General features: G+C 35.7%; 1 protein-coding gene across 2 annotated transcripts in view; it reads left to right on the top strand.

Annotated features, from left to right (window-relative positions):
* Window positions 1-19,844, top strand: part of LOC150099379 (uncharacterized) — a 148,891-nt gene extending 129,047 nt beyond the window's left edge. For both annotated transcript variants that reach the window (XM_090404456.1, XM_090404457.1), the window contains 11 exons: window positions 1,858-1,980; window positions 3,224-3,314; window positions 4,056-4,142; window positions 4,259-4,444; window positions 4,590-4,679; window positions 6,867-7,026; window positions 9,441-9,616; window positions 14,797-14,964; window positions 15,306-15,428; window positions 15,694-15,841; window positions 16,600-19,844. In XM_090404456.1, the coding sequence (XP_090260582.1) occupies window positions 1,858-1,980; window positions 3,224-3,314; window positions 4,056-4,142; window positions 4,259-4,444; window positions 4,590-4,679; window positions 6,867-7,026; window positions 9,441-9,616; window positions 14,797-14,964; window positions 15,306-15,428; window positions 15,694-15,841; window positions 16,600-16,757 (1,510 nt within the window). In that variant the 3' untranslated portion in view covers window positions 16,758-19,844. The remainder of the gene's footprint in view (window positions 1-1,857; window positions 1,981-3,223; window positions 3,315-4,055; window positions 4,143-4,258; window positions 4,445-4,589; window positions 4,680-6,866; window positions 7,027-9,440; window positions 9,617-14,796; window positions 14,965-15,305; window positions 15,429-15,693; window positions 15,842-16,599) is intronic.

Raw genomic sequence — 19,844 nt, 5'->3', positions numbered from 1 at the left:
CGTCTGTTTCTTTTTCTTCCCTCAAGATTCTTAATACTTGTAATGATTCTATAATGAAAACATCCTATGTTTCTTTGGGAATGATTGGTATGATTTTTCATCTTGTGAATATTAATTGAAACGAGATTCGAACCCAGGTCTTTCCATTCAAAAGGTTTCGTCTAAACTGACTTAGTAACGGAGACTCTAGACTCGCGTATACCACTTTCTAATATAGCCCATAGATTTTACGTTAGTTTACGAAGTAATGATTTTATTATTATGACTTTATTATTCGTCTTCTTCGAAGCAGCTCTTCATCGCCTTTATGGTCAAAATGAAACATCGTAGCGTAAGTTTGAAATGTTTGATGCATTATAACATTTTTATTGTTGTAATCCAATTCATGCCATGTGGGAGCTCCTCACACTGTTCTCCTACGTTTTTGTAGTGTATATGAATGTTCGACATCGAAAGGCACATCGCTTCATGTAGTTATCTTTATACTTTATTCTTATCATGTGTTTAAAACAATGTAAATTTGTGCATCTGCATTTTGGCCGTAGTACCCTTTTTGGATTCACGATGTCGATCGTTAGTTTGTTATTTGAGACGTATTTAAGACCACAAGGATGATAACATGCGATCATCCGAAATTATGTGAGATGTCAAAATACAATCATTTGAAATAACCCTGTAATCTGCTTAATTTCTTTGAATTACGTGAATATCGAAGTGATATTCCTCCACAATAATTCTATCTGTGGTGTATAAAAAAATTTAAAAAAAAAAACACTTGAATCGCCAATATTTATTGACATTTGCTGTTGGTTAATGCTGTTCCTTTAGCATCTACTTCTTTTCTCTTCCATCATCTATGTGGATGATGATGGAATGAATTCTTTCCACTTCTGTCTGTCCCGGGATAGTCCGACCAATTCTGTCCAGTTTGATGTCGCTTGTTGCGATTTGGTTTTCAGGTCCTCTTTTATTTTGTCTATCCATCTAATTCTGGGCCGTCCTTTGGATCTTTTACCTTTCATCGTTGTATTCAGGGCTTTCTGTTCCCATTCTGGTCACATGGTCAAACCATCGTAGTCTTCTTTCTTGGATTTTGTCTATTATTGTTATTTCTTGTTTTAGTCGTTTCCTTATGTCTTCGTTTCTTAGTCATGCATCATGATGTGCTGCAAACCCTCCAAGTTCAGTATCCATTTTTTACCTGCCACTTTTTTACTTAATAATTTTCTTCTTACATTTTTTTTTCTCTGAAGAAAACCATTGGTCGTCAGGTCAGTGAAATCATAAAAATTTCTCTGTCATAAAAACGTAAAGGTTCCACTGCTCACGTACGTACATAGCTCCGCGAACTATGAGTTAAAGAGAGCTAAGTGAGTCGAAGAGTATCGGGGTTGGAACTAACAAAAGATAGATGTTCGGAGTTTGTTATAAATTCCAATACCAAGGCAACTCGTGTCGAAGGTCGCAAATGGTTCTTGATCGCCATTCAGTGTAAATAAAAGCTCAACGTGTGCATAGAAGGTTGTTTTGCTATAAAAACGGTTTGTCTGAATCCGGTCGTGTTATTAAGGTGTAATTTAAAATAAAATTTGAATGTCAGAGAATGTCAAAGAAGATTTAGTGAAAAGGTTGAGGTAGATTACTTCTGAGACTATATAATTTTTAGATGCATTGAGTTATATAATGACTGTTTTCAGATTTAAAAAGAAAATGGTATTTCATTGATATAATAATATTAGGACTAATGCCTCAAACGAAATATTTAACTAAATTCATATAGTTCCAACTAGAACATCACTTTTTGATAACTTTTTTTATATTATTTTATATATTTTATCGTTTTGCTATTCCTTTCAGAGGATTCATGAAGTACCAGAGATACACCGAACCATATCGTCCTTCAAAAGAAAGATTACAAGATTGGGACGAAATTCATAACTACCAAGCAGTACGGAAGACTATTGCGGTTCAGGCAGCGAGGTAATGGAGTGATGTCACTCTCCACGTGTTTGACTATTTTCAAAGCCGTGTGGTATTAAGAGAAGTCATTTTGGTTAGCTTTAAAATTTCTTAAAGATAACTCAAAAAGGGTTAAAAAATATAACTTATTTCCTTTTGATTATTTTTCTGCACCATTAAAACGCTTACCAAATTAACATTTACCTTGCCTGAACATTTTGTCAGATCAGTGGCGGCTCGTACATCGGCACTGCAGCACCCCGAAGGGGAAAAAAATGAAAAAATTAAATTTTGTTTGAATAATAAATATTATTCAAACAAAAATAAAAGCATTGTTGTAAGCATTGTTATTATTTATTCAAACATAAATAATAACAATGCTTACAACATTATATAAATGCAATACAACATGTTAAAGGTTACAGCTTATGTTTTGACATTGATTGAATAGTTAATAATTGGAATTGTTCGATTAACGCATTTAAATTACGAAACAAATGCACTGCGATCTAACGCAGTGTCGGAATTATCGCGTTCTGCCAATTGCATCTAGACTCGCCGATATTAGTTTGCGCTTGTCATTGCACGTTACAAGCGATTCCGACACTGCTCGTTTGGGCAGTGTATCGTATGCTTGCGCGAGTTATTTCTGTGAGATAAACTTTTATTATTGGTGCGTGTTGGTAGTGAGGGTGAACTATTATTTTTGTAAATCTTATTTTATTTTGTTAAAATGACATATAATTATTTATTTATTATAGATTCAAGGCTGAATTATGACGAGTATCACTGTTGAAAATATGATTTTTCAATTATCGTTACACGAAACAAATGCACTGCGATCTAACCCCGATATTCGTTTTCGCTTGTCATTGCACGTTACAAATGATTCCGACACTGCTCGTTTGGGCAGTGTCGCTTACAAATAAATTGTATGCATGTGCGCGTTATTTTATTAATAAATTCGTTACTGATTAGGAAGTTTTTTTTTTTTTTTTTTGCATATGCAGCACCCCTAGTTAAAATTTTCACCGGCTGCCACTGGTTCAGATGTATTCACTTAAATATCTTAAATTCAACCATGAAAAGATCCCGTTTCAAGTTTATTTATGTACTTCATATGCAGTACTGTACTTCAAACCTACGCATGTAACGTAAACTTCAACAACGTATCCATTTATGCTGTGTGTGTGTGCGCGCGCGCTTTAGTATATACATGTGACCAACGAATATATCCTATTTTGTTTTTTCTTTTTCTAATTAGATGCATGGAATGCGGGGTTCCATTCTGCCAGTCTGCTCATGGTTGTCCTCTGGGAAATATCATTCCAAAATGGAATGATCTAGTCTATCAGGTAATTCTTCGTGAATCTGTATTTTGTTACTGTATTTCATAGGAAAGTCATGACAGGTGGCGCGACGAGATTAGATTAGATTTAATCAGTTTTGTGTTATCGGATATCGAGTGCCATTTACTTGGATGTTATCTTGTTTAGCCTCCTGTCAATATTGTAATATTTAAGCATAATGTTTGAAGTGTTTCTCTGCTATATTCCGTGAAAGAGACTGAAAAAAAAAAAAAAGTTTTAAGCCCTTTATTTGGAAGTTAGTTTAACCCATATGAGGGCCATTACAAGTACTGTATTAGATAATGTCTCCATAAGCATTGAGACATACATCCTACTCAGTTTTTATAATAATTTATCGAAAGAATTTATCCAGCATTGAATACCATCCTGGGGTGATAGCAAAACTAATGGTTTCCGGCCTTCTTACTTCAGCGCCTTATTGGAAATGCCATCGCCTGATCCTACAGGAAAAGATAAGTTTCACATCACCACACACACCATTAATGGAAAGAACAGATTTTCTTAAAACTCAGCAGCACTTGTTAAAAAAGATTGTACTTATGGTTTTGTAAATGGTAGGTGGCCATCTGTTCGCCGTTGTGTTCGACAATTTTTCGATGTCTTTGATTTGTCTAGAGAGCATCATGTCGAGCTTTTAAAATGTTTCAGCCAATGATATAATTTCAGCTAATGCCATAACATTACAATGCCTTGAAAAAATTCTCAATATTCTTTCTTTTGTCGCAGGGGAACTGGCAGGAAGCTCTGGATCAACTGCTGCAAACCAATAACTTCCCAGAATTCACAGGTCGTGTGTGTCCTGCTCCATGCGAGGTAAAGTAGAATTAACTTTCTTTTCCTAAATGTATTTTCTCTCTCTTTTTTTCTTTCTTTCTCTCTCCGTTTATTTTTCTTCTCGCCACCATTTAGAATTCCCCCTTCTATTTCAGGGTGCTTGTGTGCTGGGAATAAATAGTGCTCCAGTCAATATTAAAAACATTGAATGTGCGATCATTGAACATGCTTTTGAGAAGGGATGGATGACACCAAAAGTCCCTACGTTCCGAACAACAAAGAGAATCGCAGTTATTGGGAGTGGACCATCGGGACTTGCTGCAGCTGTGCAACTTAATAAAGTAAGTAGTGAAACAGAAATATATTTTGGATGCATTTTTTCGTGAGATTTATTAATAACGGATTCCCTTTATTAAGTGGAAACTTTCAGATTTTTCTGTTTTTTTTTTTTTTTTTATTTTTTATTTTTTATTTTTATTTTTATAGGCAGGCCATTTGGTAACAGTATATGAAAGGAACGATGCGTTAGGCGGTCTCCTGCAGTACGGAATCCCCACTATGAAGCTGAATAAAGACGTTAGTAATCTTATTTGGTTAATTTAATAAAAACATATATTGTATTACAGTTTTTTTGGCTGTAACCATTTCGTGAAGGAATTTTTTATTGATAAATATATTGAAGTTGCCTGGAACTACAACCAAATTTTGGGCTTAATCTTTCATATATTTTTTTAAAATTACCATTAATGTTGGCATTCTTGAAAATAAATTTAACTATCGTACTTTTGTTGCTATAAACAGGTACGGTGACTAAATTTATGATTCGTCATATTTCAAATTGGCGAAGTATGTCTGAGGATGGAAAGGACTCATAGAAAATACCATCAGAAAACATACTGGCTACTTTCTGCAACTTCATTTACACAAGCCGAACTATTATTGCCATAGAATTATAATGTTATTATCTTAGATAAATAAACAGTGCTTTTTTATTTATTGACGTATCTTCGAACGACTTACGTCCGTTCGAAGATACGTCAATGATCCCATAAAGTGGGGGGGGGTCTTCAACGCATGGCCCGTGGGCCACCTGTGGCCCGGAGTGCTCTTTGCCGTGGCCAGCCGGCCATTTTGAAAATATAACTACTTAACATTAAAACGCGATGAAATAAAAAATAATTTCAATGAAGCCCGCGGGACACTAAGCTATAGTATAGTATAGCTATACTATACAATTGTAAGATGCTTTCCAGATTCACAAGAAACGCTGTGCATTTGATACTTTACATAAAATCCTATAAAAATAAATATTGAATAGACATGCTTCTTCAGCCATTACAGGGGAAAATTATTTGCCACAGCAAATATTTAATATGGGTGAGACCTCCTTGTTTTGAAAAAAAAAAAAAAAAGCCTGATCGGACATTCATCCACAAAAAAAAAAAAAAAGCTAAAATCTCTGCCTGGTTTCAAAGCCCTTAAAGACCGTATTACGATTTTGTTACTGGGTAATGTGGCTGGATATAAACTGAAACCATTTGTGATATGGTATAGTGAGAATTCACGAGCCTTTAAAACCATTAGGAAGCATACTCTTCCAGTTCATTATCGGTGCAATAAGAAGTCCTGGATGACTCAAAAATTGTTCGCGGATGCCTTCACTGTTATGCGGGTGAAATGGAAAGCTACTGTGTGAAAGAAAATGTAGCATTTAAAATTTTATTAATTCTAGATAATGTTCCAGGTCATCCACCTTACATCGGTGATCTTGACCCCAAGATCAAGGTCATGTTTCTCCCTCCAAATACTACTTCATTGATCCAACCGATGGGTCAGGTTTTCTTTCTTATTATGTACGGAGAACTTTTTCACAAGCCATTTCTGCTAATGAAGGAAACGACCAGACTCTCATGAAATTCTGGAAAGCATTCAATATTTATCATGCTATTAAAAATATTGCTTGGGATGAAGTGCCCTCTCAATATATGAGAGGCTTATGGAAAAAGACATTAAAAAGGTTTATGTATGATTTTGGAAGTTTTAAAAAATGAAGTGCAGAAATAGTGAGTATAAAAAAAATGGATCTCGAAGTGAATGATGACGACATAGTTCTACTCAAAGAAAGTGCCCCTGAAGAGTTGACCAACGAAGAATTGGTCGAACTGGGGGAACAACGTGTTGCAGAAGAGGAAGAACGAGAAAAGGAAGCGGGAAAAGAGAAATAAGAAGATAGTTAAATAATTCACAATAAAAGGTCTTGCAGAAATGTTCTTTGCAGTTAGCGATGTTCTCAAAATGGCTGAAAACATGGGCCCCAATGCTGAACGCTACTTATTAGTAGAAAGGAAAGAAGATGATGCGTTTGATTGCTATAAACAAATTTATGATGAAAAGAAGATGAATAAGCAAAGCACATTGGACATCTTCATCAAAAAAAAAAAAAAAAAAAAGGTTACACAAGAGGAGCTGCATCCTGGTCCTTCACATAGGTAAGGTAATGAAGCGGTGATTGTGGAGGAAGATTTGGGTGATTATCCTCCTGTTTTATAGTGGCAGTAACGCACGGCAGTTTTATAAAGTTTAAAAAGTAAAATTACAGCATACTTGTTACAGTTTAGTCCCTAACTCCCATAACTCTGTTTATTGAATGTCCACTTACGTCCTACGGAGAACGGAAAAACTACTTGATAACACATTTAACACGTGCACTTAAAGATGGTTTAATTTATAATATTTTGTCTTAACGTTACGTTTCATTTTCAGGTTATCGAACGTCGTATTAAGGTGATGAGAGAAGAAGGCGTGAAATTCCGTACGAATGCCAACGTGGGAAGGAACATCTCTGTGAAAGACGTGATGCAACAACATCAAGCCATTCTTCTTACCATTGGATCCACATGGCCACGCGATCTTCCCATCCCAGGTAAGCAGAAGTATCTCAGGATGATTTGATTTTCAAAAGCAACCTTTTGGGATTAGGCCAATATCTTATGCATTGTAATTTAGACGAGTTTGGCTTTCTTTTCTTGTGTTCGATATTTGTATTTTGGTGCAATTTTCATTCTGTTTGGTAGCCTCACGATTCTAAAGATACATAATTATACAGAAATTTTGTGGCCATGACAAATATGCTCGCTCACTAGATTCTGCCAGCTGGCGAGTAGCTACAAATAGAACAAAAGAGAATATTTTTTATGAAGTAAAAATAACTAAACAAAATATTTTTAACTTTAAACAAAACACAGAAGAATGTGCGTAATATAAAGAACCATTCCAATAACAAAAGTTAATGTAATAAATTATATTTTAAAAAAATCAATGTTGTTTTTATTGTTCTTCCTGTTCTTATTATTTACCGAATTCTCCTTCTTGGATGTGTCTCATACAAAGGAATTGTTCTTCTCCTAACACGATGTAGCATCAATGACCACTTTATGGAACTACTGACTTATTGGGACATGTCATTAAAAAAATAGTAGTTAGTAGGGGGAAGCCTTGGACGAATACATTTTTTTTTCTTAGCGAGTAGGATTTTGCATAATTTGTCGAGCCTTTCCTTGATCTGAACGTTTGCAACCTTCCCTACTTGCTAATTGGACGTTATCGATTCCATTTTTGTCAAATTAATACATGTTATTCTTCCGCTAAGGCTATATGGATATTTTTTGTATTACATTCGCTTACGGACTGCCTTTCTTGAATATTCCGGGTTGTACTTTGGGGATAATGTCCACAAATTAGTATGGTTCTGTTATTCTCTGGAATACTAGCACATCTACGTAGAGCCAGTGGTGGATTACTCAATAGACGCACTTAGGCGCGCGTCTAGGGCCTCGTCGTCTCGAGGAACCTCAAAAATTACACAAAGATAATATGCCTCTAAAAATTTAGTGAACGTTTATATATATTATTTATTTATTTCCGCCTAGGACTTCAAAGGAACATAATCCGCTACTGGGAAGAGCAGATACGAAAGGCAACAAATTGTTTTTATTATACTTAAATAGTATGAATTTGCAATATGAAGATGCTATCTTGCGTCCCGCAGATAAGAATCGGAAGCCCTCATAAGTGCGGCATCGCCTTAAAAGTTGACGATCGGATTAGAAAAAAAAAATACTGGAATAGCCTTAAAATACTTCGTTCGAAAATATAGCATTGTAACGCCAAACGCTTTGATTTAGTTCTTTTAGTTTCCCATTTAATTTTAGCTCCAAGGTAGATTATAAAACTCTTTCACATGCCCCCCCCCCCTCTTCTAGAATGCAACAACAAAATGTAAGTACGTGGAGGAAGAATAGACACTTCAAATCTAATTTCCCTTATTCTCCATATCCATAAAGGCGATAGCAATGAACCCTAAACTAGACCTTTGCAGAAATGAAAAATTGACACATAAATTTACTTATTCGTTATTATTAATGATTATTATTATTTAATCATTATTCTTTTAATACAGATACTGATATAAGTAGTAAATGAGATAAATTTAAATGCCATCGTAATAAAACAATGACACTCAAATTAAGTGGATATTGAATCCAACATTATTTCTTAGCCGAATAAGAAACTCAAAGATTGATTTTCTATTTAAGAGTTTCACGTCGAATATAGAAAACTATAAAAGTTCGGCGAGTCCAAGCGTAAGCCAACAGGTGATACATGCTGGGGCAACTCGTAGTAAAGGTGGAGTAAGATCCGATCACTGTCTTTAGTATTTTCCCATAATGTAAAACACAACTAGAAGATGTATGCTGTTATACATTATGGGAGAAGGTCACTATCCAGACCGGTTTCGACCTTTCTTGAGGTCTCGTCAGTGAGTAGGTAGACCTAGATGTAAATATTGAGGTTGCAGTAATACAAAGCTTATTTCTTTACTGTACGAATCGCCAAAAGGCATACATCTCCTAGGAGTTGGGTTTTACATTATGGGAAAATACTAAGGACAGTGATCGGAACTTACTCCACCTTTACCACGAGTTGCCCCAGCACGTACTACCTGTTGGCTTACGCTTGGACTTGCCGAACTTTTATATTTTTCTATATTCGACATGAAACTCTTAGATCAGATTGTCTATCTTTAAGTTTCTTATTCGGCTAAGAAATAATGTTGGATTCAATATCCACTTAATTTGAATTAATTTACTTCGCCGAAGTGAAGCTTATTTGGCTCTTTATCTCAGTAAAACAATGACATTTATTTAAATTTATATAACTTCCAATTACATCAGTATTTTATTAGGGATCTTGTGCATAGCATTTCATATATACTGTATATATATATATATATATACATACACACACACATTATATATATAATGTTATTTTTGACAGGGCGCAATTTGGTAGGAATCTATTTTGCCATGAATTTCTTAGAGTCTTGGCAGAAGAAGCAGCGACTAAGCGCTATTAGGCACAAACAGATCCAGGTTACTGCCGAAGGGAAAGACGTAATAGTGATTGGAGGAGGAGATACGGGAGTTGACTGTATTGCTACTGCTCTGAGACAGGTAAACGTTTCTCTTCTACTGTCATTCTTTCTTTCCTTTTTTATTTAGTTCAGAACTTGCTAAACACGTTAGGGACCCATGTTCTTATTTAAAAGGGGAACAATTTTTGAAGTTATTATTGCGAACTTTAAATAGGATTTAAAAAGAAAGGAGATCAGATTGGATTGATCACCACTATCTAGCCAAGCAAATAGCCTTGCGTTCGTAGAATACACAATACTTCTGATTAGCTCTGTTCCACCCCTTTTTTCCACCTAGTTATTAATTTTAAATTGATAACCTTCAATTCTAAAGTTTGGTAGTCTCAATAATTTATCCTCCTTACGACATTTTTTGGCTGAATTAATAGTTTAGGTAAAAGCACAGTTGAGCGCGATTAAAACCCTAGTTTACAGCATAATCCTTACGATGTAGTCGTTTTGAAATCCCTGGAAGTGTTAGAAACGTTTTTATATCAATCCCACACACAAGAGGTAGGAAAACCTACAGGACATCAGTGCATGTTTGGGAAAGAGGTTAAAGAGAAAGTAGAAATCTGTTGATGTGCTTATTAAACAGCCGGAGGTTGTAGTCCTTGAGCACTGTTCCAAAGATGGAATGAAAGAGGAGGAAGAAAAGTTGGTTCGTTAGATTTTTGAAGCTGGACAGTCACTGGATTTTGAACCAGTAACTGATCGTATTCTTATAGTCTTGGAAGAATAATGGTGGCCAATTCATTGGAACATTACTCATAAAAATATCCATACTGAAGGGTATTTTTATGAGTAATGTTCCAATGAATGTAATGTTCGATTAATTGATTACCTCTTTTACAAACTCACTGCAACGTCTATGAGAAAACGATTGCAGCGAGTTTGTAAAAGAGTGGTAATCAATTAACCGAATTGTTGCTCTTTTGGATCCTTCGTCGTATCAATAATGACGATGCCCTTTGGTTGAAAAGACCTGGGTTCGAATCCCGTCTAGGACGTGAAGGACCTTTATAAAGGCCTTTCTTTTGGAAGAGTTTTTTTCATGAAGAACATGAAAACTCAAGTTCTTCATCCCGAAAGACAAACAAACTGGCTAGAGAATATAAGTAATTTACAGGCAAAATGGCCTGGTTGGCCGAGTGGTCAGCATATCCGCTCTCCAGCTAAAAGTCTGCGGGTTCAAATCTCGCGTAGGCATGGATGTTTGCAATTGTCAGTGGAAATACTAGTACTGGTGGACGGTAGATGTGACGTTGGTGTAGTTGGCGGATTGAGTAGTAGAGAAAGAGAGCTGTAGAGTAGGTGCACACCCTCGATGAGTCTGTAGACTACCTGGAGGTGTCATGTACTACTACTACTAATAATAATAAATAGACTGTGTCCAGAACCATTAACCTTTTTAGTGCATCAGCTGAGTTTCTATGAAGACATTTACTTGACCAGTGACCTTAACATGTAAGAGAAGATGAGTCCTTCTGGACAGTACCAAGCATTATATGGATGCTTTTTGTGCAGGAACAGTAATGTCTTGAGCAGAAAAAGGAAATAGTTGTTTGTAGGCACAAGAAGCTACTGATATGCTGTGTTTGCATCAAGAAAGGTTAAGGTGTAAGTCAGATGGAGACAAGAAATGCTTTAAATGAAATTGAATTAGTAGTAGAAGCATTTCGTTTCTGAGAAATTCCACTCATGGTTTAAGTTATTTCTCCATTAATCTAACTGACATTGATCTTCCCCCATTGTATACTACTACTGATATATGCGCTGACCATAATTGTTAGTATCAGCAACTACAACAGTCTTAACTGTTTGATCACACACAACATTATGGAAATACAAGTTATCTCGTACTTCTTAAAGAGATATGTCAGTCTGGTTTCGCTTGCGCAGGAAAATCATGTGGCTAAAGCTTCGGACTCAGACTACTTCAGTATCAATTTTTTTTTTTTTTTTTTTGATTCGTTAAGAAACCAATTTTAGCCGGCCACTCAACTGCTGAAAAGATACATTATAAACGTATCTTTTCAGCAGTTTAGTCAAGGCTAGAGCTTAACCTGTAAATAAATAATTCTGATAATTCATCTATCACCTGAATACATTTCAGAAACATCCATACCCCATGTGATGCAGCAATATTTTTCATGATAATTATAGGTTCTAGTTTTGTCTACCAGGTGGTAGAGTAGTTAATATATGTATTAGTAGTCATCAGAAAAATATCGTCAATAAATATTCGGTTTTTAATTTAGTTGGTAATGAAGGAAGCCTACAATGGTTTAACAGTGGGCCGTGGACCCTGAAACCTTCGTGTGTGATATAAAAACAGTCTGAGGAAGAATATAACGAGTTCACAGCAGTGGCTGACAAATAATATAATGAATGAATGCTTGTATAACCAGTTCAAATTCTAAAACGGTAAATAATTGTTCCAGAATCAGCAGTAATCAAATTCATATTTCAGCAGTAATCAAGTTCTTACTGTTATTTCAAATTTATTTCAAGTATCATTCAAACTTTAACTCTGTTCCATTCAATCAATTATTATTATGTTATCAATTTGGACATGTTTATGCGAAGACTTAAAGTGATTCGCCAATCACCTAGCACGTTTACAGTAGTAAGAATGGAAAACCAATCCTTGAAAGACATTAATTGTGTAGCGCAGGATGAGCAAGATGACCAGTCTAAAATTCGTAATTTGCTGGAACGTGATTAGTTATGAATGCAGTTAAAGAGGGGTTTCGGAGCAATAAGTATACTCTAATTTGTATGAATTTTAAGTTAAAATATTCCTATATTTCACTTATTACATTTTCGGTGTATACAATTTCTGCCGTGCTGTACATAGGCTGTATATGAAGAAGGCTATTATAATTTCAAACCAAGCGAAATGCAAAAAGATGTGGCTAGGGTACAATAACTCCTTCAAGCACTGACATACAACACACACATCCAGAACCCTTCTTTCTGTTTTTTTTTGTTTTTTTTTTACCGAGATTAATAGGGGCATTAAAGCCTCCAAAAATTAAAATCCTAGATATTTACTTTTATGTAAGCAATATTTGAGTCCGGGATTCGTGTGAATCCCGGACTCAAATAATATTGTATTGGCAATGTTGGGAAACGCAAAACTCTAGAATGTAACGAGAATTTTACATGCTTATTTCCTTACTTGGTGGTAGTGGGGGGGGGGGGGGAAGGACATCTAAAGTGAGTGAGAGAGAGAGAGAGAATCCATTATGGTTAATTTCATTTTTTTTTAACGTCACGCTAATGTCCCAGCTCCGTTTCCTAGGCAACGGATTGTATCTAGTTTACTACAGTGTGCATACCAAAGTATTATATTTGCAAAGCAACGTTGCCGGTACTAAAATAGCCTACCTTGATTTCGCACTGCTTGGACTATTAAGTTGGCAGACAAATAAAAGCTAAATTATTTATTTGGCTGCCAGTATATACTGAAATCGCCAATAACGTGCAAGTTCCGATGAAATTCTTTACTAAACTGTACTCAAAGAGGAACGCCGAATATTTCAAATGTTTTAGACGATCGCATTCTCTTCCACTTCTAAAAAGAAGACTGGTATTCAATATAATTCTGCTGAACCTGTTGCACTCAAAAGCCGCTAAAGCTATTTCAGGTTTTATTACACCATAAAAGTTATAGGAATCAAGTTTTTTACATAATAAAAGGTTTGGACCATTAACGAACTTGCAGCTGCTATCCACTCAGCCAATGAGATTGTGCCAGACGAATGTTCTTTGTGTCAATGGTAAATATGATTGATGAGGATATATGAAAACCGATGGTGTACAATACGATCAAAAGCGAATATAAGTTCTGCTCTTAGCAATTTATTCGAAGTCATTTCTATCGAACATTTGCCAGTCTGGTTAGCTGAAATGTTAACTCTGCTCACCACCGACAGGCTGCTGGTTCGAATTCTGTAGTTACGGATGTTTGCGATTGTCTTTCGGTGGGAGTCAATTTCATCGTCCGGTATAAGACCACCGCCCGGCTTATTGGAGGACAGAAATGTAGTAAGAAAGTTCCATATTTGGCCTCTAGAGCAGGATTTTCATCTTTCTCCGTATGTGCATCATTTATCATTTCCATCTGTATATAAACAAAAGTGGCCATTTTTGCACTGGATAATGAACAAAGTATCATATTTTCATATGATACTTTGTAGATGGTCAATTAGTAAATTGGTTATACTGGACTACTCCGGAAACAAACAAGGCCAAAAATATCGGTAACATTCATTCACCGACAGTTGAACTAGATGGGAAGAAGTATGCTAAGTTTCAGTGCTATTTGAGTGACTACATGACTTTCGTTTTTGTAGGCTTTTTTGCAATGTTGTGGAATGGTCAGAACAGAATAATTGTAAGAGTAAAACAAGATGAGAAATATTCTTGCTCTAGAACAACGACAAACAAAAAGCTGCAGTCTTTGAAAGAAATCAGGTGAAAAAATGCATTGATCACGTATGATATCAATGAAATGTAATATGAGATGAGGTCCTCCAATGAACACCACTCTGTTCATTGGAGGACTGAATCGGTTTTAAAAACTTCTGAGAGGATGACTTCCACATTGCCTAGCCCTTAGCCCACTCGCAGTATTAAATAGTTTAACAGCTTTTCATGGATAAGATTCGCATGAAAAATATAGGGAAGTGCAATGAAAGATTGTATTAATCTTTCATTGCATACCAAATAAATAAATATCACGGAATGGTACATCACCACCAAGGATATGCACAAATATAGAACTCCCCGATATGAAGAAACTGCGCATAATTAGTAAAATCCCATTGTTTCGTGGAAGATTATTTCTTCATAGCAACTTGGAAGCGATAGCTCGTAGTTGCTATGGCCATGAGCCTTTTCAAGTTTCTTGTTGCATTCTTGCACGAGCAAATAGTATCTCACATCTCAGCAATTGGATGGAAATGCCGAAAGTTTGAAGAGCTTTAAGTAATCACTGTGTGTGTGTGTGTGTGTGTGTGTGTGTGTGTGTGTGTGTGTGTGTGTGTGTGTGTGTGTGTGTGTGCGTGCGTGCGTGCGTGTGTGTGCGTGCGTGCGTGCGTGAGGACGTCAGTATTCATAACTGATTCTCATCTCGATTATGAACCCTCATCCATACAATTTGCTGATGTATTTTTCATAAAAAATATTTCATTTTTGTCATTATTTTCACAGGGAGCTCGAAGTGTTGTGACATTCGAGATCTTGCCGGAGCCTCCGACATCACGGGCCGATTCCAATCCCTGGCCGCAGTGGCCCAAAGTGTTTCGAGTCGACTACGGGCACGAGGAAGTTAGACTGAAATATGGTCAGGATCCACGTCACTTCTCCATTCTCAGCAAGGTAATGCACTCGTAAAAACTTCAATGATTCGTTTGGCCATCACTGGCAAAATCCATAACCGTAGTCAATTATGAATATCAATTACAGCACTGTAGTAATGTAATGAATCCGACTGTAAATCCCAATGGGATTTATCACATTATAGCAACCTGCACAAATTTCAGAATTAACGTCTTCTTTAATGTGTATAATTTTCTTTATATTGTTGCAATTTATAAAATGTAAAAATTTTTCGTGCTAAAAAAATGGTAGCATTGAGAAGAGAAGGCATTCAAAATTATTTTTTCGATATTTTCTGATATCCCATGCACTTTTGTTTTAAGCGGGACTTTCATTCTTAGGAATTCCTGGGTGATGACAAAGGCCACGTATCAGGGATACGAACAGTGAGAGTGCAATGGACCAAGGATTCAACTGGTCGGTGGGTGATGAACGAAGTTCCGGATTCTAGCCAGGTTTTTAAAGTAAGCCTCACCACAATTTCTATTTTTATATCAAGGATTGGAATTGTGTATTCTCATTGGTCTGCGGATCAATGAACTTGCCACTTGACTAGTATACTGTTTGGTATATCTGACATTGTAAAATGCTGTCTATTTAGATACGGTATCGTTATCTAACTTTATTTTATTAATATTAGCTACCGTCCTGCGTGTGTGTGTGGGTGTGTGTGAGAGAGAATGATATTTCTCTTTCTGTACAAGTCTAACCTTTGAATTTTCTTTGCAGACGGATCTCGTCCTTCTAGCAATGGGTTTCATTAGTCCAGAAAACTATTTGCTGACCAACCTAGGTGTAAATCAGGACGCTCGTTCAAATATTGACACTCCAGAAGGAAAATTCTGCACTTCCGTTCCAAAAATTTATGCAGCTGGAGGTATAAATATTCACTTCATTTTATTTCAATTTTATTGATGTATTGTAATAAGAAAGTTAGTTCAGAAAGTGTCAATTCTAATCTTTATCTTGTGAGATAACTATTAAAATCGTCACTTTCTGACATAAAGTTCCCGGAGCATCATTCCCGGAATATCAGGATTATTCATGACCTTCGAACTATGAAATTCATCAGCTAGTAATGTAGAAGCAACACAAAACCGCTGAACTCGACTAGAATATTCATTACCTCAAAATAATTACAATTAATATCTGGATATTTTCCTTTTTATAATGGAGAACATGAGCTTTCGACTCTGATATTTTAAAGAACAAGTGTTGCGAAGCTGTACTTGGATTAGCTTCTTAAGAAGAACAAAAATTGTTTTGCGTTGAAGTGTTAAAATAAATGTCACCGTACTTTAAAAGTTATCGATGATGTCATCTTGAAACCATTATAACTTAAAGTACTCGTATATTCGATCAAGAACAAAACAGGAGCATTGCTTGGCTAGATGATTTCACTCTTGTCCGATATGAAATTTTCTGTTCGGTGGATCGCTACAAAATAATAAACCACGGTTGAAACTAGCAGGGATGGAAATTACTCCTGAACAATAAGAAGACGCTTAGTCAGGAAAGAAAGAAAAAAATTAGTGATAATAAGTCCTGTTTTTAATATTTCTATGAATATATCATAACTGAAATAAGTCAGTTGTACAGCATATACTAAAATCCATTTTATATTTTCCCTTGCAGACTGCAGAAGGGGACAGTCTCTGGTTGTGCACGCCATCAATGAAGGAAGACAAGCGGCCCGAGAAATAGATCGAGACCTCATGGGCTTTTCTTCTCTTGCTGGACCAGGAGGAGTCATTCCTAGCATCATTGAACAGGAATCGGATCTGGAAACTTAAAGATTCTGCCTTCGTCCCATCTGCTGGTCGGCAGGAATGACCCCTTGTCGCAATCGAAATAGAACCGAGCTGCCTTGGCAATCTAATGGGTTGCAGACGGGATGACCAGAGCGTAATTTACACTCGTCTATTTCGGCTAGACCTTTAGCATTAGGTGTATGTGTGCGTGTGTGTATGAGTGTGTGTGAATATATGATTGTAAAGATCTCCACTAGGTGTCCTGTGGTAGTTGAAGTGCATATCTTCATTCCATATACTATTAAACGTGGCCTTAGATTTCTTTTTTTAGAGATGCTAAAGAGAGAGAGAGGGAAGGAACTCTCCCTGAAAAGATGACATGATACTGTTTTCCAATGTCTGGTTGTGGCCTCCGTAGACGTAAACGGCCATCAGTGCCTTGGATTTGCACTGCTGAAGTTTGAAACAAAATGGACGTTGGTCTAGTGATGCGTATTTCTTGGACCAGTCTCTGTAACGGGAAGATATTTCGAATCTTTTTAAGAACTAGTCTTACTGCAAGTAATATATAGAAATAAATACGTTAGGTAAACTTTTAGAAGTCAGAGAGATATCTCTTTTTGGTGCACGCAAAATATCTAGTACATTCTCTCTCTGTGTGTTGTGGAAATGGTGCAATTTCTCTGCATTTACTATTTTCAAGTCTTCCTTAATCGAATCTCGCTTTGGTGATACTTGAAGTATAACTCGAGTTCATATATAGAGCAGTGATATTGGCAACCAGTTTCATGTCATTGTTTTTCAAATTTTAGTGATTCAAGTTGATGAAGAAGTATCCACTTTTGTGTGCTAAAGAGAAAAAGAAGAAAAAACTCAATGAATGTTACTAAGCAAGACGGAGGCTATTGAGAAGACAACCTCAGCTACGATCTCAATGACTTCATCTAAAGAATGAAGATTGGCCACCACCATGTTAATACTTGTATAGTTTATTGTTTCTAGTTGCTTGATAAGTGAGACCATTTATGGACATCTTCGCTAGGAAAAGGACATGCTTGGAACTACCACAGTAGATATTTTAGTGTTATTCCTCTTTGTAAGATATTTTATCCAAATTATCTTAACTAAGTCCAGTCATTCAGAAACTATTCGACAAAGGCTGTTCCCTCGAACGAAAAAAAGTTTATTTTTGATAGGAATTGAAAAAAAAACAACAACAGATAATTATTTTTATGACAGGAACATCATGTTTTTTGCCAAATCGTTAAAAAATGTTCTGCGAGGGATATGTCTTCAAAAAGATGCATTCCAAACATTATAAGATTTAATATTTTGGTGAGAGATTTGTAGGTATTTTAATATAGATGTAAGTGCGAACAAATATTCTTGTATTTCACTTTAGATTTCTGAATCACTGGACTTATATAATTAACAAAGAAACAGCTGAGGACCAGCTATGAAGGTCCTCCTCTTTCAGTCTTCCATTCATGGTGCCGATTGTCCAATACTCATTTTTTTCTTTTCTTTTTCTTTTAATACGGCTTGACCAAGATGGTACACTTAAGACGAAAGAGAAAAGCCCTTGAGCGCGAGTGATTTGATTCCAACAGTATGTTTAATTGTGGTGAAGCAAACGATGTTACATTGCATCTAGGATTTGTTGTTGTATATTTTTGAACGTTTATTGATATTCACGTAATCAAGGTCACTTCGACCAAATGTGACAGGCTAAATCCTGCTGGTACCTTTTGAAAATCTTAGAAGCGAATGATCTGTGCAATCAAGTATTTTTGGATGTGGTCACGTGGTTTTCTTCACAGCACTGCCAAAAACGTATCCTAAAGAAAGGTTTCATTTTTTATAAAAAAAAATTTTAAACTTTTAGTAATCTAATCTACGGGACATGTTGGATGACGTATTTATTTTAAAATAGAATGTCAAATATTCTTTTCCGAATCCACATATTTATTAGACATATCCCTAAGGTTTACACCAAAAGAAATCAATTCATTATATATTCTTGAAAACAAAATTGAGGAAAGAAATCTTTCAGATGACTTGAGATACCGATCTGATTTTTACTATTCTCATTTCTTCTGTTGGTGGTTTACTTTTTAAGGAAAAATTCTGGTTAGAAACTTATGGAATTGGAGTGCGTTTTCTTAGAAATATTTTTTCATACTGTTCACTGATTTCAAAGATAACTCTTGCCACTTCATTCTGAAAAAAAAAAATAACCTCTTTAAAATAAGAAAAATCGAAATCAATAGAATGATTTTGGCCCTGTGCTCAATTGTTTACATGGTGAGTATTGGGCCACTGTCCATTCTGCCTTTCCTTTTTTTTTCACCAATATATATACAAATTTTGCTCACTTTTCTAGTCGTTTTATTTTGCGAAATGTAAATCTTTATTCGCAACCTTCATCCATTCATGCCAGATTGGAAATATGCATCAAGCGATATTAAATCTACACACACGTGAATAATTTTAAGATCAGATTTATTAATAAGTTGTTCGATTTTTTTTTTTTTTTTGTTTTGTCTCCGTTAAACTAGCTCAGGGAATTTAAGACATATCATAGGCGTTTTGTGACTCCCGGGCTAGTCGTTCGTTTCTTTTCCTTACTGTATAAGATTGGTCTAGGTGCTCTTGTTGAATTATGTATCTTATTGATGCTTTGTCGATGTGTAATTTTGTGTTGTGGCAGCCCTTACAAACAAACAAAAAAAAAATTATTTTTTATGCAGCTTGTAGATAGAAAATTGATTTTTTTTTTTCCATTTTTCAAAGTGAAAACTCAGGAGAAATAAGCACACACTTTTTGTGAATCAAGAGCTTTATTTCTCTTTGCGAACAATAGTATTAAACACTAGACAAGAACAACAAAGAATTATGAGTTTGGTGTTGTGTCACCAATGGTTGCACCACTGTTGACAAAAGCCGATTCATGAGTTAAAAAAAAAACAAAATTCTTCAATAGAGAACTGGCTGGCTGTGCCACCAAGAAAATCATTTGCCGGAAGTTATTTGTAACCAGCTGTATGTAAAACGCACTGCTGTCGTTAGGGCCAGCATAAATTAATGTATTTCTTGTTCTGAATAAAACTGTTGCACACACACACATAA

This window comes from Typopeltis vanoorti, chromosome 14 (genome assembly GCF_054136105.1).
Source record: "Typopeltis vanoorti isolate ZY-2024b chromosome 14, IOZ_Tvanoo_1.0, whole genome shotgun sequence".
Classification (NCBI taxonomy): domain Eukaryota; kingdom Metazoa; phylum Arthropoda; class Arachnida; order Uropygi; family Thelyphonidae; genus Typopeltis; species Typopeltis vanoorti.
Note: the sequence above shows the minus strand (reverse complement) of the source record. Positions and strands in the feature narration are given on the sequence as shown.